Source organism: Caloenas nicobarica, chromosome 1 (genome assembly GCF_036013445.1).
Source record: "Caloenas nicobarica isolate bCalNic1 chromosome 1, bCalNic1.hap1, whole genome shotgun sequence".
NCBI classification, from domain to species: Eukaryota; Metazoa; Chordata; class Aves; order Columbiformes; family Columbidae; genus Caloenas; species Caloenas nicobarica.
Window position 1 is genome coordinate 88,586,889 of NC_088245.1, and position 18,195 is coordinate 88,605,083.

Here is an 18,195-nt window from a genome sequence, read left to right on the forward strand (position 1 = left end):
TTAGTTCTGTATTCAGGCTGGTCCTCACATTTCACAAGGAGTATAGTAGAACTGAAAGAGCTGCAGAGAAAGGCTAGAAGGAAAACTAAAGGTATGGAACAATTTCCATTCAAAGAACAATTGAATTGGGTAGTGTTCTTCAGTGCAGAAAAGTGATGGTTTAGGTGGGATACAAAAATCAGCAGGGGACTGGAGGGAGTGATAGGAATCAGTTATTCACTCTCTTCTCCAAGAGAAGACCTAGGAGCTATTGAATGAGTCTAGTAGGAGGCAAGCTGAAAACTGAAAAGAACAAAAAAACCCAGGTTCTACACTCAAGAAATAGTAGAGATGTGGAACTCATCACCAGAGGTTTCGGATACATAAAGAGTACATAAGATTAAGGAAACACCAGATAAGTACTTGGAAAAACATCTATTAAGAATTACTGACCACATTATAAAAAGTCTGTCTAGTTCGGGAGCAGTCTTGAGCTCAAAAAAAATGGAGAGTGATAGAGAAGCTGGAAAAAGGTACCATATATAATTGGCCTGTTCTTCCTCTTCCTCATCCTTGTCTGATTTTGGCCACTGTTGGAGACATGGTACTGGACCAGATGAACTTTCCTCTGGTCCAGTATGGCCATTCTTATCTTCTTAAATCTAGGTAGGTAGAACTTTCTATCTAATGTCATTGATTTCTGCAGTGAAAATTGTAGGGTTTTTTTACTGAAACAGGTAAAATGGTTCATTTTGAAAAAACTATCGTAAATATTTCTTGATGGAGTTTTCCTTACACCATGTGTGTGGCTGAAGCACAGTGTGGTGTGCTTTTCTGTTCACATCCAGAGCCATACTCCCTCAAAACAAAAAGCTTAAGGAAGTTTTTTTAGAGATTTTTTTGCCAGTGCACACACCGAGAGGTGCTTATAATTTTCATTGTAGTATTCTAAGCTTCCCCTTTCAGACTCATGAGACCATGGTTAATTTGAGCCTCCAGCCCATAGGAATTACATGGTTAATCACTTTGATAATTTTTAAAGCTTGAGTGCAGCTTCGGAGTTCAGCGCCTTAAAAAGTCTCTGCCAAAGAAAAGGGTGGGGTGCAGCTGTAGATAAGATTGCATTATTTATGTCAAATTTAAGTAATAATGTGTAGCAGTATAATAGACTTGCATCTTCATATTACAGACAGTTTTTCTACAGGTTTTTCTACAGGTTTTATATGAATAGTCTTTCAGATACTGGCACAGGGCCATTACAGCTTCCTTTAAGGGCTGAAATAGTGAATATCTTAGTTGAGGGATTTATTTTCAAGTGTGGCTAAGTTTTCATTGCCTGGTCGTAAACTCTTTATTTGAGGTTCACATTACAAAGCACATCAGTTAACGTGGACTGACGGCACTTCCCTAAACCAAGAGGGTTTGGATAAAGATGCAGGTTATTTGAGGTGATGGTACCTGGTTTTGTTCTAATATCTTTTCCTGCTGCGCTGGGTGAGATCAAAGGACATCAAAACCTTTGACCCCCCCCCCCCCCCCCTTTTTTTTTCTTGTAAAAACTGTTGTCGGTCACTGTAATTCTTTAATTTTATCCTATAATTGAATGTGTTAATGTGTTTATATTCTTAGTGTTTTATTAGTTTCCAAGAGGATTACTGTACTCCTGTAAAGACAGGTAGTTTTCTCACAGGAACGGGATAAATTATTCATAAGAAAAATTACAGGTCTCAGCAATAGGAAATATTTATGAGACTGCTTAAAGACAAGGTAATTTCTGATTTTCTTGCATGCTTGGGCTATAGCAGTCTCATAGCCACCCTTCCTGCAAAGGTTAGTAAGGAATAATTTTTTTCTTGTTTATTTTTCTTTTCCTATGCAGCATTAAAGCTGGGTCCCGAAGCATTCAAATTTGATGGTGGCGTAGAGGCGGTGGCAGTGCGGCAGAATGAGAAGTATTACATCCTACGACCAGAGGTGATTGAGACCTACTGGTATATGTGGAGATTCACCCACGATCCCAAGTACAGGCAGTGGGGCTGGGAGGCAACCCAGGTAAATGTATTAATTAGCTGTCAGTAAATTAATTCTATGTATTTTCCTTTTGTAGTCACTTTCATCTCGTGGTACTGAAACACTTCAAATGATAATTGATTTTCCCGACTTCCTTTTTAATCAGGTTACATACAGAGGTATACGCAGTTATTCCTGTTTTGCAACTGCTGAAACATGCACAGATGAGAGATGTGTTCAGCATTATACAGCTGATGAGTTTTAGGCATGGAAATAGAATCCGCTGGTCATGACTCCTACTGTTATCAGTAGTCCACAGGCCCCAAGAGAGGTAATTTATCCTGGGAAATGAAAGTGTATTATAAATAACTTCATTAAGCATGTGTTAGCACTCAGTTTAGATTAAAAGACAAAGCTATTCTAATGTTTTTTCTTGGTCGACTATTAAAGCACAAGTGATTGGACAACTGTTCTCAGACAGTTTGTAGACTAGAGAGCATGTATATAGGTAGATGTGGGTTGGTATCATGGCTCTTTCTTTTCTTAGTTGTCTGATTTGAATGAAAAAAATTGTCAGTCATTTTACATTTACTCAATTATAACAAAAAATTACATTACTAGAAGCAAACTATAAAGAGAAGTGAATAAAGTAATGGCACTTAAGGCAAAACTTTAAAATTATTGCTAAGGTATTTTAGAGATTGTTGCCCCCCTCCATTTTTTTTTTTTATAGCTGCTTTCCTGGTTTAAAATTTAGTTGTTCTACGTTTTAATCAAATTCCCAAGCATGAAAATGCTTTTGAGTCTTTCTCATTGGAAATGGTCTACAGAAGCCCAGGTTCATTGCAAGACACTTAACACAGATCTGTGCTCATGGCATTCCTTTGTTCATCCTTTGTACACAGATGGATAACTCCTTTGTCTGATAGTCATAGATTATGAGCTATATGAATAACTAGGCTTCACTTTCAGACGACAATATATTATTCTAATTGTAAGACTTATTCATAATCCCTAGGGCTGAACTTGAGAGCCTTTTTCGGTTTCACGTTTCTCACTGCTTCCACCTGCTGGTCTGTACTGAGGGTGTGCAAAACTGATTTGCCGGCCGAGCAGTTTTCCAGTCATCTTCAAGATCTGTGGATTACTGCAGCTCCGCCACTTCCCTGCTAGGAGCTCCAGCAGTCTTTGGAAACACAGCTCAAATCTAGTTGTAGAGATGTGAATAAACATTAAAGATAACAAGACACTAATGAAATATTTTGAGTACAGCCAAAGGAGATGAGGGAAGAGAAAAGGAAGAGATGAACTAAGAGCCTGGAGAAACTTTGTTCTGCAAGTGAAAACCAGTTTCACTCCAGAGGCAAGAGAGGCAGAAAAAGTACTTGGAGCAAGAGATCTGTTGAGAAGTCTGTATTCATCAGGTGGAGGATAGTTAAGGCAAGTTCAGAATATTTAGCTGAGCTCATCCCTGTCCTTCCCTCAGCGCAGTTACAATCACATAGGAGATTCCAAGTTTTTTAAGATAGTTTCTTAGTCTTTGTTAGGTTTTGCATTGTAGACTGTTTTGTTATAACCAACATTATGTTACTCAAGAGAGAAGCTCCACATTTGTGTTCCAGAATACATTGCCACTCTCTCCAAAACATCAAACATTGAGTCACATCATCCCTCCTGCCGAAATGACGCATGTTTCTAATATGACAAATGGATGGATTTATTAAATTGCTCCTTTCCAGTGTCTGTACTAGAGATGCTTGCTGATCTAACACCAGCTCCTGTCACAAGCTATGGCTGGATGATCCAAGCTGAGATTGGGTCCTTTGTACTAGGTTAAAGAATATACAAATGTAAATTTTTTAGACCCGGATCTGTTTCTTAAGTACGCTGCAAATCATATCTTTTGAATTGCATTTTGTCCCGTTTTCTCTATTTGCCTTCGTATGTTAGTCCCAATTAATACTTTCAAACCAAACCCTCCCTCTCTCCTCCCCCACCTCCAATTTTCTGTGTGCAGAGTAGGATTTTATTTTATCCTTCTGTCAACCTGCGTCGAAGTTGTGTAAATCAAGCAGCCCACATGCTTAACTGCCTCTGTCCTGACAGAGTAGCTTTTTTTGCTTGCTTCCTCAATAAAGAGTTCCTTTATCCAACAGAGCCATGTAACATTTTTGAACTTTGTAAATGGTTTTGCATACCCCTCCCTCCCACAATTAGAGATTTTCTTGCCCCTACCATCATAGTAACACAGAAGCTCAGGAAGCTTTTTGTTTTCTGTGGTTTTCTTTTCCCTGCATACAGATAATAAGTTCTTGTGTTTACTTCTCACACCTACTCAATACTTTCCCTTCTTCCCTACCACACACAGCTCTGGTTGTGTTTATTCCTCCATTTATAAATAGAGAAGAATCTGGTATGACACACAGAGCAGTTGGCTTGCTGCTCCTGTACAACACTGTTTTCTCTTTCCTTTTGCCTTTCAACCACCGAAGCGTACTTTGAAATCTGTATTACGAAGTTGTCATGGTGAATGATATTTTCTTCATCAGAAGTCTAGTACTTGTTTTAAACTTTTGGAGAGACTGAGTTCGGTTTCTGAGTTCTAAATGGTCTTATTTTTTACATCAAACCTGATGTAACCTGGTGTTTGATGAGTGAGTTCTTGGTGGTCTCCCTTGTTTGCTATTTTGAATGGATTAATATATCCCTACCCAAATGGATTGGGTTAGTTCACTGATATTTTAGAGGTCTGCTTCTGTCATTTTAAGAACTCTTCAGATATGATCCAGTATACATTGCAGAGCCACCTGGCTTTTAAGTATACCACATTACTTAAGTTTCTTTAGCACTTCCAGCTCAGATCTCTCTCTGCCTTTTATCAAAGGGAATTTGCAGAGAGGGCTGGATTGTGTGTGTGTGGGCAGATCTTGGTACTGCACTTTCTTCTATTTCACCATTGGCAGCTTGTTCTTGACTTTATTATCTAAATTTTTGGACAAAACTTGGGCATTTTAGTGCAGATATTGTGCTTTGATCAAGGCCTGCTTTGCCACATCTTTCCAGATCCAGTGTCTGTGGGGGGAAAATCAGGAAGTTGAAGGTTTTATTTCCTCAGTGATCCCAAATCTCTGTGACAGGATCTTTATCTCTTTCCTAATTTAAATAAATGAATAAGCTAATTCTCCCTAATACTATACTTAGCACTAGAGACAACATCAATCTCAATTGTTTTCGGCCAGCTTAATTGGATTATGGTATGCTGGAGGGCTGGCTGAAGTGTTACAGAAATATGCATGCAAGATATTCAGGATAAATACAGAAAATGACTAAAATCCTTTTTAGGCTAATTATTTGAAAGCAATGAGAGCCACCACCTCACAATAGGAATGTAAAGCCAATTACTGATCTGAGCTGTTTGAATGAAGGGTGCAACTGTTAGTCGAGGACTTGCGTATCTGACTAAGCAGGATTGCAGCAGGGAAGCTGCAGAGTTCATTCAGAGTTTCTACTTACAGTAAAAATAATATATAAGACTTCAAGTTCTGGCTAACCAGGCAAACGGAAGATTGACGGTAAGATGGAGTGGAAAGACCTATAGCTCTCTGCTTAGTGAAGCAAAGTCAGGAGCCAGGCGTAGGTTGAAGGTGAAAGAAACAGGGTTTCGGAGTTCATGGGTTGAAAGCTGTGAGCACCACAGAGAGGTGTTTTGGGAGGTAAGCTGGTGAAGAAACTGGCACATTTTTTATGAGCATGTTGGCATAGTTGAGAATAGTCATACACGTAATCACAAAAACACGCTCAGAGTAACTGAGGGAGCTGGGGTCCAGTCTAGAGGCACCTCCAACCTTAGTTCCAAAGAACACAGATCAACTCTGAACTCCCTGTATGTCACAGGCCCTCAAATTTCGCTTTCCATCATTTTTTAACCGAAACACTTGTATTTGGCAAGATTACACTATTGCATATTCTTCTGTTCTACTTCTGATCTGAATAAATGGAACTGGGAAATCCACTTCTTTTGATAGTTCGTTCCATTGTTGAATTACTTGTGCTGTTAAAAATATATGCTTTATTTCCCATTTAAATTTGTCTAGTTTCAGCTGCCAATCATTGGATTTTCCTATTACTTTCTCTAATGTGTTAAAATATCTTTTATTCCCGCATGTTTTCTTTCCAAAGGGTTTTCATGGATTGTAATAAGCTTACTACTGAGTCTACAAACATGCTAAACAAATTGTATTGTCTCCCACTGTAAAGCATTTTCTCCAAATGTCTGCACCCATGTCAGTTCATTATCTTTTTAAAAAATGAATTCTAGAGTTGCACATTCCAGTTTTGACTTTACCGCAGCCCTGTGCAAAAGTAAAATTATATCCCTGCTGCTGGTTGCTGTCCCTGTGTGTGCACCTGCCACAACATCCTAGCAGGAACTCATACTGGATTGTCCCATGGGACCACTGAGTTTTTTTAAGTGTCTCTACTTTCTGGGCTAATTTGGTTCTGCAGTTACACAGCCTTTATGTCTAGATTTAGGATTATCTGCCTGGGTGCATGAAACTCATTTTGTTTGGGCCCTAGTTACCACCAGATTACACTGTCTGCTGTGTATCTATTACCTGCAGTCTCCAGAATAAACAAGTTGTTTTCTTAGGCTGACTTGGGGATTTAATTCTTGAGGAAGAAGGAGACAATGTCCTAACAGTGGTACTGTTTGATCCTTCTTTTCATTTTGCCCCAACCACCAGCAAGTATCTCCTGTCCAAGCTGTGGCATGCAGTGTCAGGGTTACTGGATTGTTGACCAGAGGAACCACCTACAAGGTCAGACTTCACATCCTGGAAATTCTGGCAGAATTGTAACCATTGGAGCTTCCTCCCACCATCTTACCATGCTCCAGAGCTGAGACAAGGTCGTGTTCTGCGGTATTATAAAAAAGGGAATAGCGGCAAGAGGAGACAACTTCCTGCCTACAAAGCAAAAGTGCTTTGGCTCTCATTTATTCATATAACACCTGCCTAGAGGCTGTAAGACTTGTGGGGAGAAATGGGCAAATGTTTCCATAAACAGCGTATGTATTATTTCTTCAGAAGTCAGCCAAACAATTTTTTTCTTTTCATTTTTGGGGGTTTTTTTTGGTGTTTTGTTGTGGTGGTTGGTTGGTTGGTTGGTTGGCTGCCATGTGATAGCTAGCATCACTTGTGGTGTGCAAGAGCATGCAGACAAAGAGTTCTTTCCAGACTATAGAGAAAACCTGGTCAACCCAAATCCCAACACGTGAGTAGTCTCAGTGTAACCTTTGCCTGCACCACGAACAGAATCTGAAAATAATTCATCCAGACACTTTATCCTTTTAAGCTCAAGTCCCAACAAAAAAGTGTTTCCATCGGAACTTGGAGAAAGCTCTACTTCAGATAAGGAGTTACAGCGAGAATTAGATTTCGCCAAGAAAGACAGTACCTTTCTTGGCATAAGCCATTCTAGGTACATCCTTTTGCCAGTCTCTCCTCTTGCTTCTTTAAAAATCTTGGTCTTCAAAAATTCAGAAGAGCTTTTTACGGTCTGGATTATTCTTTGGTCCATGAAAAACCTCACATTTCCACAGGGTAAGAGTGTATACTAGGAGGCGGTTAGCTCTAGTACCTGATATGCTGTGACTTACTGTCCTAGGTACCTTGTTCATTTGCCTTTTCACTTTCCTTCATGTTTATGTTCAATGGAAAGTTCTCCTTTGTTTCCCAGTATTTCTAGTATGTGAGGGCTATCCTAAGGACCTTGAAGAGTTAATTTTGATTGAATTTATTTTCTCTGCATAAAAAGGGACATCATTCAAAACTTATTTGCTCCCCTGCCTTGACTTCCCTCAGCTTCTGTTGAGTATAACTAGCAAAAACCAGAATTAATGAAAATCTGGGCCTAAAGCACCATGTGGAGAGAAACTTCATACGGGTTAACGGGCTGAATCATAGATTACTGAACTGCAGGTAGCTACGTTCAGTAGTTGGTAATGACAGACATCCTGAGCAAAATATTTTCCTTCATCACTGTGCCTTTTCTGTCCCTGCATGAATCTATTAAAAGAGTTGGTGTCTGCTGCAGAAGCACTGCCAAAGCGGCAGGGAAGCATAAATAACCCATGAATCATTTCAGAGTCGTTTCTTTGGGGCCAGTTTTAATGGTTGATATCCTTGTGTGCTGTAAGGTCGTGCATGTGAGTGGAATAATGAAAGCGTGGGCAAGAGGTGCTCTGAGCTACTAACTCGTTCTTTTCAGTCTCCTCCTCTTCCATTGTGCTTTTTGCAGTACTGTGTTGGAGCTGCCTAGGTGGGTGATTCATGAATCAAGGATCCATTCGCACCTTTCTGCACAGAATGTTTGTGGATTTAAACTTCATGCTTTAAAGAGCTCTTCTGCAGTCCAGCACACTAGCTGACTCGAGTTTCAGCTCTGTAAAGGGGAAACACAGAGGAGCACATGTACAAGATGAAAATGTGGGGAGAACGCAGCAGCTAGAAGAGTTTATAAGATGAAATCAACAGTCCCTAAAGATGAGAACAGTATTTTATTCCTACTTTCAGTAAGTCCCTATGACTAGCTACTGGTCACAGAGTTCCTGTAACTCTTCAGACTCTTCCAGCTGCAAAATCCAGGGACATCTGTCGTCTTCCTACGCACTTCATAACACATGTTGCTTTGATTGACTGATGGATGTTCTACTCAGTGTTACCTATGAGAAGCTGTACCCGCTCAGGGCAAAAGTCTGCAGAGTCCATGTCTTGCCATCAGTATCAGTCAACGATAAATACCCAGGAAAGAAACTGTTCTTCCCCAGAATACTTTCTTAGCATCTAGCAGTTTGCCAAATGTGGTATTGTTAGTAGCCCTGGAGGGATTTTACTTCTCTATGTATCCAGTCCCTTTTCTTTTTTCTTTTTTTTCTTTTTTTTTTTTCGGTCAGCGTAAACCGTTAACATCCGCAGCATATTCTGATGAGGAGATTCACAACAGAATAATGCAGCATGGAAAGAGCTACATCCTTTGTTGATCAAGTCTGATCCTTTAATGTTTCCAAATTTTGCTCTACCATTAAATTCTCCTTTTCTTTTCCTTTCCTCTTTGCAGGCAATTGACAAATATTGCCGAGTCAGTGGTGGCTTTTCTGGTGTCAAGGATGTCTATTCCTCATCTCCTACATATGACGACGTACAGCAGAGCTTTTTCCTTGCTGAAACTTTGAAGTAAGTTCTCTTTACTCTTGCATCTTCCTGTAAAAGCTAGCATCTAAATTCTAGAAGAATGCAGTGACTCAACAAATAATCCGTTGTCTTCTCAGGGTGGTTTATGGTTTGAGCTTTCTTTCCCCAGCTTTAGGGTCCCAGATCAGCTCATTTTACCAGCAGAAAATAAAAGTGGAATTTGCCATACAAGAAGCTTATGCTGAGAGAGCTTTAGTTTTTAAGACTTCTATTTGATTTCTGGCATCAGAGCAGTGGAGAAATTCTCTCCTTTTAAGAAATTCCCTTTGCAAAAGACTTTTTTTTTCAGACACTTGTATAAGACATGTCAAGTCAGTGTATGTGCCATACTTTGATACTGTAGAACCTGTTTCTCTGTGTGTGTCAGTGGAAAGGAGTAAATGTATGGACCCAAAGTCCATTGTGACCTTGGATGATTTTTCTGTATTTATCCCACAGCATATTTTTCTACAATGCTTTTTGTTGTAAGGAAGAATATCAGGCATATTTTATAATCTCTTACATCCTAAAATATTTTAAATTCAGTCACATCAGCAGGACACCCGTAGTCTATCCTGTAGAAGCTAATGCATTCTGTTCCATATTGGTTCAAGGTAAAATGCTCAAAGTCATTGGTCTTCCACCATGTTTCTTTTTAATTGATAACAAAAAAATGCTATACTAGAATATGCCATAACCTCTATGCCATAACAACGAGAAAAACTAGTATAAAGATTTGAATATGTTATGGAGATTTTATTAAGAGATCCATTTTTTAAAACCGAGCTGGCGTGTCATGGCTACTCATCTCCTTCATCATTGACACAAACCAGCTATCAAGAGCACTCTTTTGTTACACGGTTGTGATCACTCTGTGATTTTGCCTGTGAAGTAATGTCTTCTAATGTGTGACAATTTTCTTGATAGGTTACATCAACAAATTTGATAATACAGTTCTGACATTGAAACCTACCAAGATTCCTGTATTGGTTACCTTCCTGAAACCTTGTGAATTGCGTGTTTTTGGAAGGAAAGTTGGCTATATTGCCTCCTCCCTCCCCCCGCCTTGTTTTTCCTGAATAACAGTTTGGAGAATGTTTTATTTGATTAAATCTATAGACAGAAGCCATTGCTGGCAATGTGAATGAGTCCAGAGCAGCTATTAGTAGACTTAGTTGTTGCCTCTGCTTTTACATATCCGTGCCACTTTCTGCCACCGTATGATGGAAGGGATGATACATATGTTGTTGCATAAACCTGTCAGCAACAAAGACTAATTAACTTGCCCTTTCTGTCTTTACAACCCAGTGATATGACAAAAAAAGTTATAACCATTTGGCAGTCTAGCATGTCATGCAGGCTTTGCAGAATAAACAGGGTTTCTGTACAACAGCAGAGTTTACAGTATTGGCAATATCAAATTTTCAGGTTTTAGCTATAGCTAATGTATGTGAAGATTGATTTTGGGTACTGGGAGCTCAAAATGCAGCAGGGAGAAAGCAGGTCCTGACAGTGGCAGTAGAGGTGCTTCAGGCAAGACAAGGTGTTTTCACTGGCAAGAAGGGGCTCCAAGTTCATCACATGTAAGTGAAGAGTATGGCCATTCTGTCCTTCTGCTGGCTCCTTACCAGACGCCTCTACATAGCCACAATACTTTGTTTCCCTGTGTTACAATTATAAAGTCAGCCACTGCTGCTTTCTCTGTTGTCTTAATTAGTTTTATTTCAGTTACTCTTTCGAGTTCATTTTCTGGAGCCTAAAAGCTGTACTCCCAGAGAGAGAGGCAGCAGCTTCAAACAGGTCCAGTCAGAGAAACAATACCTCCCCAGGAGCTGATCTTATGTGATTGATCTGCCTATAAAAGCCAAATCAGAGAATGAAATCTGCTCCTAAGGGACTTCCGTGGTGACAAGGCTGACCTTTGAAGTATCGCCAGAATCCTGTCTGCATCATAAATAATCACAAGGAGATCTGAAAATTCACTGGATGTACTGTCTTGCAAGCATTGCAAAAGAAGGCAGTTCTAGGGAAGAACTCAGAAATATTTATTGGCTTTTGGTTTGGATCATTTCCTGCTTGTGGGACAAAACGAAGTTTAATTGGAGAGCTGGATATTAAATATTTGATGTTGATGCGATTGGCAGAGCCAAACCAGAAGCTGGTATCGCCTTGAGATAAAATACAGAACATCAGGTCAGGATAGTTCAAATGGGTATGAAAATGGAGACAGAAGGGTTGGGTGTGATGCCATGAGAAAAATGAAGATGTGCCTCAGAAGAGAGGCATAAAATGTGTGTTACAGTATGCCTGCTGTGATCTTTTCTGCTATTGATGATAACTTCTGCATCTTCATTCCCCTCAAATTCAAAATTTATACCTCTCCCAAATATGCATTGTTGCTGCTCAGATACTTTTGGTTTCTCAAAGATACTCAGCAAATTATGAGCGTTTGAGCAGTATGAGTGCCAAGAAGGTAGCTGCTGATGGGGAAGGAGCAAGATGTAGAAGTAGGTTCCTTAAGTTATTCAAAGGAAAAGCGTTAATCAAATGAGGAAGGTGAATTTGAGTAAGATGAAACATTGCTGCTGTGGTGAAAGAGTTTGGAGAGCTGCAGAGGGAGAAAGTAAGGAGGAAAGTAAAGGCATGATGCTTTAAAGACAAATGAAAAAATGTAGAGAAAGAGACTAGACATGTGGGAGAAAACTGAATCATCTCAGCAAGAAATTGTTATCTGTAAACAGCTAATTGGTGGGGAAGGGAAGAAAAAGTAGAGCTTTACTGTCGCGGCTTTGCTGTGGATACAACCAGCAAATAAAGGCAATGGGAGAATGATGAGGCAGCGACACATGACTGCACAGTCGACACTACCAGTGTCTGATTGAGAGAGCGAAGTAACAGCAGCCAGGGCAAAGGCAGAACAAGGTGCGTGCACATTCTGGATGTGACAGAGCCCACCAGCAGGAATGACACCCCTTCCTTGTCACACACTGCAAGACCCGTCGTTTGCTGGATGGCAGGAAAGGGAGCCGATGGAGAAGCTCAAAGGACCTGGACACCCATGAGGTTACACTTGCACAGTCAGGTTTGCTGGAAGAAGGGAAATGCTGTTTGAATTTTAGCAACTCAGTTTCAAGGCCTTGACAAAGATCCTTGCCACCCATATCTCCTAGAAAGTATAGCACAGCCACATTCAAAAGTGTATATTAAGAAAAAAAGGACCAAGAAATACTCTTCTTCCATGTATGTCCAGAAACCTTAACTTTGTTGCATGCTTCGTTTGCTCTGCATTGTTTTATGATGTACAACATTTATTAACCCCCTCTGCACAATATATTGGCCCATTTCCTCCTGCCAGAAGGTGAACCAGTTTTCAGCACAATGATGACAAGTCAGATATCTGATATGGCTTAATGGCTTCTCTTTTGCTTTCTCAAAATCTTTGATTTGGATTTAAGAGGGTTCACTCTGTTAAGAAGAATTTTTTGCCAAGTTCTTCTATGTTCCCCTGTCCTCAAAATCCTTGTGCTTGGTATCTTGTTGTTTGTCTTACATTGCAAGTCTTTGAAGGGAGTCTTGAAAAGCAAAAGTTACTTGGAGAGATTAAAATGCTGTCTTTACAACAACTTTTTGTTAAAAGGCTTGATCATGGTAACAATGACTTTTCAGATCATTATAATAGGGAGGATTGTGTGGGTAGTATATGAAAAAAGTAACTTGTTTATAGGTTTAGCTGCTGACTGGTGGGACCTGAAGCTGCTGTGTTGCCCCTTCCTGCCTGTTGCTCTGCTTTAATACCCACCATTTTTCCTCTCTATCTTGATATCTAGGTATTTGTATCTGCTCTTCTCCAATGATGACCTTCTACCACTAGACAACTGGGTTTTTAACACAGAAGCTCATCCTCTGCCTGTTTTACATTTAGCCAACACCACACTGTCAGGAAATCCTGCATATCGATAAAAGCAGCTCTATGAAGAGGAAAAGAGACTGTTTTCAGCTCTGATTTGTTTACATGAACCACTTGAGACTTTAAGCAGGAGATGAGACAGACGCTTGATAAAACTAGACCTCTGAGTCAAGCAAATGCCGGCGTGAGAAACAAAGCTCTTCAACATATAGATAAGTTAAAACTGAAAAAAAAAAAAAATCTGTTTTATACATGACCAAAATACATTAGTGTGGTATTTGCAGGACAGAGACTTCATGCGCTTTGAACCCTAGCAAGGCATGGGATCTAATGTTTAATATAAACACAGCAGCATAAGGAAGAAGAGGCTTCTTTCCCATCCAGGGAGAGGAACTTGCTGCTGTTGGCTGTTGCAAGGAACAATGCATCAGCCACTTCTTCAGATCGGGTGGGTTCCAAATAACTAGATTTTATTTTTCCTTTTTTTGTTTGATGGTGGCATGAACAAAGCAACAACAAAAGCAACATCACTGCACCAGCAGCATCAGGATTTGAATTTTTATTGTGTACCTATCCGAATTTTATAAGGAGCATCTGTTTGTCCAGACTGGCAGCCATTCTCAGGGCCTCTAAAACATCAAAACAAACCTCAAAACTATAAAAACTATTTCCTCCTCATTTTCCCTTTCCTAAATGATGCTTAAAGATCTGTGTTGTATTCTTACATCCGAAAAGCAATCAGTAAGCATTTGGTTTGTGGTTCACTGTCAGCAACATGGGCTTAGTTCATTTGGCAAGCTACAGTCACAGAGTCTGGAGCATATTGCAGTGGTAGGAAGGAGCCTACGTTTCCCTTCCTCACAAATCTTGTCGTATGAAAAAAAGCATTCTCTTATTATTCCTGGTCATTTTAGCTAAATAAACAGAGATGACAACATGAGAAAAACAGTCTCTCGTAATTTATATAACAGGATACAGTATATGGCACTTAAAAATGCTCACCTTGAGTTAAGCAGCAGGAGTTTGTTGCTTTATATTTTTCCACACAATCAGGATCTTTTCTAAAAGTTAAATTTCGTTCTTTGGATGCTTTCATGGAACCTTCTTTGCAGGTATGTGCATGACAGAAGCCCCAGACTGCCTTTGATTTAGTTTACAGAACTCTTTTTCTTCTCTGTGTTCTAGCACAAAGCCAACATGATCTTCTTTGGAAACAACATCTCTTACAGATGAGTGGAAAAAGAAACTGAAGGGTCTCTTCTTCCATTAGTTTATAAGAAATGAGATGCTGTTACCTGCATGGTTTGGTTTGTTGTTTATTTGGGTTTGGTTTGGTTTTTTGTGGTTTTGTTTTGTTTTTCTCACTACTCCTAGGCTGGGCTGGTCAGTATCATTTAAATGGAGTCTGCTTCAGTCTTCACTTATTTGCTAAAGGAAGTTTCATCTTTTCAAGTATACCTCAATATCTTTTTTTCTACTGTTGCTCCAGAAATCCTTACAGCTCAAATTATTCTTTTTATTCCCCTTTATAGCTCTAAAATCCTTTTGTCATGGTGACTGGCCCCTTTGCTTTAAAAGAGCTGTGAAGTGCTCCTTTTCCTCCTTATTAGTGAGTTGAGTCTTTAAAAAATCTTTATTGTGTTTTCCTACTGGAGTGGAAGAACTCTTCAGTGAGCTACAGCAGCATAGCATCAGATCTAACAGGAGTGAGTGCTGTTTCTCCCCTTCAAAAAACACACATATATGAAGATTTATATAGAAAAGCTTTTTCCTCCATCTGATATCTGACTGTACATTATAGTAGAATTTTCCCCCTAAAATTTTTCTTTGCTCATCTTTGACACTAACTTAGAAACATAGATCATCACATGATCTAAGAAAAAAATGCTATCAGATGCTTTTTTCCAGATAGTTACTTTCGTTTAAGAGGAGGAGTTCATAGAGCTTGGAAAAAACTCCAATCTCAATGTTTTTACCTTAATACCAGTTACTTAGTTACTGTAATTTGCAGCAGTATCCTAAAAATAATTTGAGAATTGATAAAGTAATTGATATAGTAAAAAATACCGATTCAAGTAATTCTTTATTTAAAATTAGAATTAGCTTAATAAATGGATTCTTCTTCCTGGTCCCACATTAATTTATTTTTCTAATTAGTGTTCAGGGAGTTACTGAAGAACTAGACATTTTCCATTTTCTGAAGTTCAGATATGTTGTGCTTTCAAAATTTTTGCCGTCCCATGAGAACCGTTATTAGTTTAAAACTGTACTCAGTTGCCTTGTTCTCCTAAATCTCTCTGGGTATAAAGGAGAAAGAGGAAAAGCAGACTATTCTGGGATTTAAAAAAAAAAAAAAAAAAGGCACTTTCCACCCAATATATCTATCTCCGTATAACTCCTGGTAAACGCAGATGTAGAATGGCTGCCAGTCTGTTCAGGGAAAGGTCAAGGACAGAATTCTGGAGTCCCAGAAACAGCAAACTTTTATCATTGTTTGCTGCTCTTTCACCCCCCTCTTGTGAATTAAGGAGCGACCCTTCAACTTAATTCCTCCATGAATCCAAATGGGTTAACTCACTGCCACAAGAATGCTTGAATTGAGGACCTAAGCCATTTCATGTTATGGGATGGTATTCTTCTCCAAGCAGTTGTACAGTACTGCTATTTCTTCTTTGTGTAGACAAGCAGCAGGTACCAAATAAAGGACACTTGTTTCTTGTTTTCCAGTTACCCCAACAGCTGTCAGTTTCTACTCTTATCACTGTTTAAAATACAAACTATCCTTGTCCTCCAGGAGCTACTGCTGTGCATAGTCTATCAAAAATAATGCATTTTATGGACTAATTGCTGTATCATTTGTGAATCTCTCCATCCTGAGATTTCTTAGAGCAAGCTGAGTTTGGAGGTAAGGGGTTCTGAGCGAGGTGGGTGCATAATAACCAATTGAAACTTCTGACTGAAGTGATGTGCCCTCGTTCTGAGTCCTTCACAGAGAAGTAGGTTCTGATCTGCAGAACAGTGTTATGTGCAACCCGAAGTTCAGACTGTTTTCCCTCTGGGTACATAAGGTACAGTAGAATATTTCCATTTTCATTCTGTTGCTGCTGTCTTGCATACTTTCATGAAGATAAGAGTGTAAATTTAAGCACAAAATGACTTTTTAGTCCTAGTTGTTTCTGAGTCTTGCACTGTATTCTCTAACAAAACAATCCTCATTTTCTTTAAGTAGCTGTCCCATTTTAGCAATTTCTACAATATCCTCTCCTCTTACAGGATGAAATAAAGAACAGAAAATCATGTACATTTTTGGCACACTGGATTTGGGCAAGAGCCTGGAAATCCCAGAGTTGTCTATTTCCTGTTTGCATGCAGTCAAAACAAGGATGTTCAGTTCTTTTCCTTATCCAAGCCTCAAGCTTGCCTGTTGGTCAGGATCTACCAGCAGGACATTTTTTTCCTAACACTTACAGCTTGACTTTTCAAAGCAGCCAGATCTTTGCAGCTTGCGTTGACCGCCCTGAGGCTGTGTGTCTCCTGCAGTCAAGAAGTCAACTTCTTAGCTTTGTCCTCTAAACAAAAACAAAACCCTTGAATGATATCCTGGGTATTCATTTTGCTGCACAGTGTGGTCTGTACAACTGAATGCTTAAGAAAAGTACGGACAATAGTAAGTACCCTGGAGTAAACGGAAGAGCCGGTAGTCCCCTCTGCCAGTCCACACCTTCGAGGCTCCTTTAGCTCTGTACTCTGAAGTTGTGGATGGCTGTCTTCTGCCTCCCAGTCACTGACATATTCTCACACAGCATTTTACAAGATTTGGGTGTTGAATATCCAGGTTCTGAAAAGTGAGAATACATACTCCTTGTAATACCATCCTATAGGATTAAAAGGTCTGCCCTCTGTGTAGATTTACAGCAAAGCAATGCCCTGTCAGGCTGTTATTTGCAATCCTCTCTTCTATACCTGAGGAAAATATTACAAACCTTCGTAATGTGACTCTCCCTAGTTTGAATGGAGAAGTGGTTAATAGCATTAAAACTGAAAGATCAACATAACCTGGTATCCACAGAAAATGGTGAGGTAGTTTACATCTCAGGGCTGTAGTAACAGGCTTTTAGCAAATTGAACCTGTTCTGTATACTAGTAAGTCTAGTCTATGTTTCTAAGGGGACAAATAAGAAACGGGCTTCTTGTTACCAGAGAAAAATGAAAGCAAGCTCTTGATCTACACGGTAGTTCAGAGATTTGTTCACCCTGATAAGACATCCCTCTTTCACTCCTTGAATTTTGAGAAACAGCCTTCTGACTCGAGTTTGAATTGCCACACAAAGAGGAAACCCAAGCTCTTTTGCAAGTTACGTGCATACAACTGTAGCAGAGATGATAAGCACTAGCTGCTTCAGCTGTCAGCCCCTTCTAACAAACTGCTCTGTAATTGCTCAGAAAAGCTGGGAACCACCGAAGTCGAAGGAGACAGCCTGACTTGTTATGGTGAATTGTTGCCTTTAATCCTAATCGCTTGGTGGAAGTTGGGAGTTGCATTCTGCCTTTATTCTTGCTTTGTCTAAAACTGACAGATTATTTTTCCTCCAAAATAATAAAAGGGCAAAAGTCAGTCTTCTGATGTGGAAACCTTCTGCCTCTGACCTGGGATCCTGCATACGTACTTTTTACAGATTAAAATAATATTGTATATAAAAAAGATTGAATAAAGAATGTCTTTAAGTGAAAAAGATGCATTTTGTGTCCTTTGCCTCCACTACAACCTCCTGTAGCACTGGACTGTGAAGCTGATCCTATTTCATAGGCTTGGTGGTGCTGCAGCTTTTCTTTCCCCTGCAGTTCAACTAGGGACTTTGTCAAATTAAACATGTATCAAGACCCCCTCTTGTAAAATTAAACCCCTGTACCCTTTGCTTGCTTCTACAGGTCACTGTAGTGCTCAAATTTTTCTCAAGATGTAGCTAAACGTACAACAGTTTGAGCCTGTTTCAGTGTGCTGTTGTGAAAGCCACCCAATCTCACAAAAATTTGAGTTTTCTACCCTTTTGTTAAGTTTGTGTGAAA

The 18,195-nt window shown here is 39.5% G+C and overlaps 1 protein-coding gene across 1 annotated transcript in view; it reads left to right on the plus strand.

Annotated features, from left to right (window-relative positions):
* Positions 1-17,797, plus strand: part of MAN1A2 (mannosidase alpha class 1A member 2) — a 150,321-nt gene extending 132,524 nt beyond the window's left edge. The window contains exons 11-13 of the mRNA XM_065634556.1: positions 1,859-2,031; positions 9,109-9,224; positions 13,049-17,797. Coding sequence (XP_065490628.1) covers positions 1,859-2,031; positions 9,109-9,224; positions 13,049-13,181 — 422 coding nt within the window. The 3' untranslated portion in view covers positions 13,182-17,797. The remainder of the gene's footprint in view (positions 1-1,858; positions 2,032-9,108; positions 9,225-13,048) is intronic.
* The last annotated feature ends 398 nt before the right edge of the window (positions 17,798-18,195 follow it).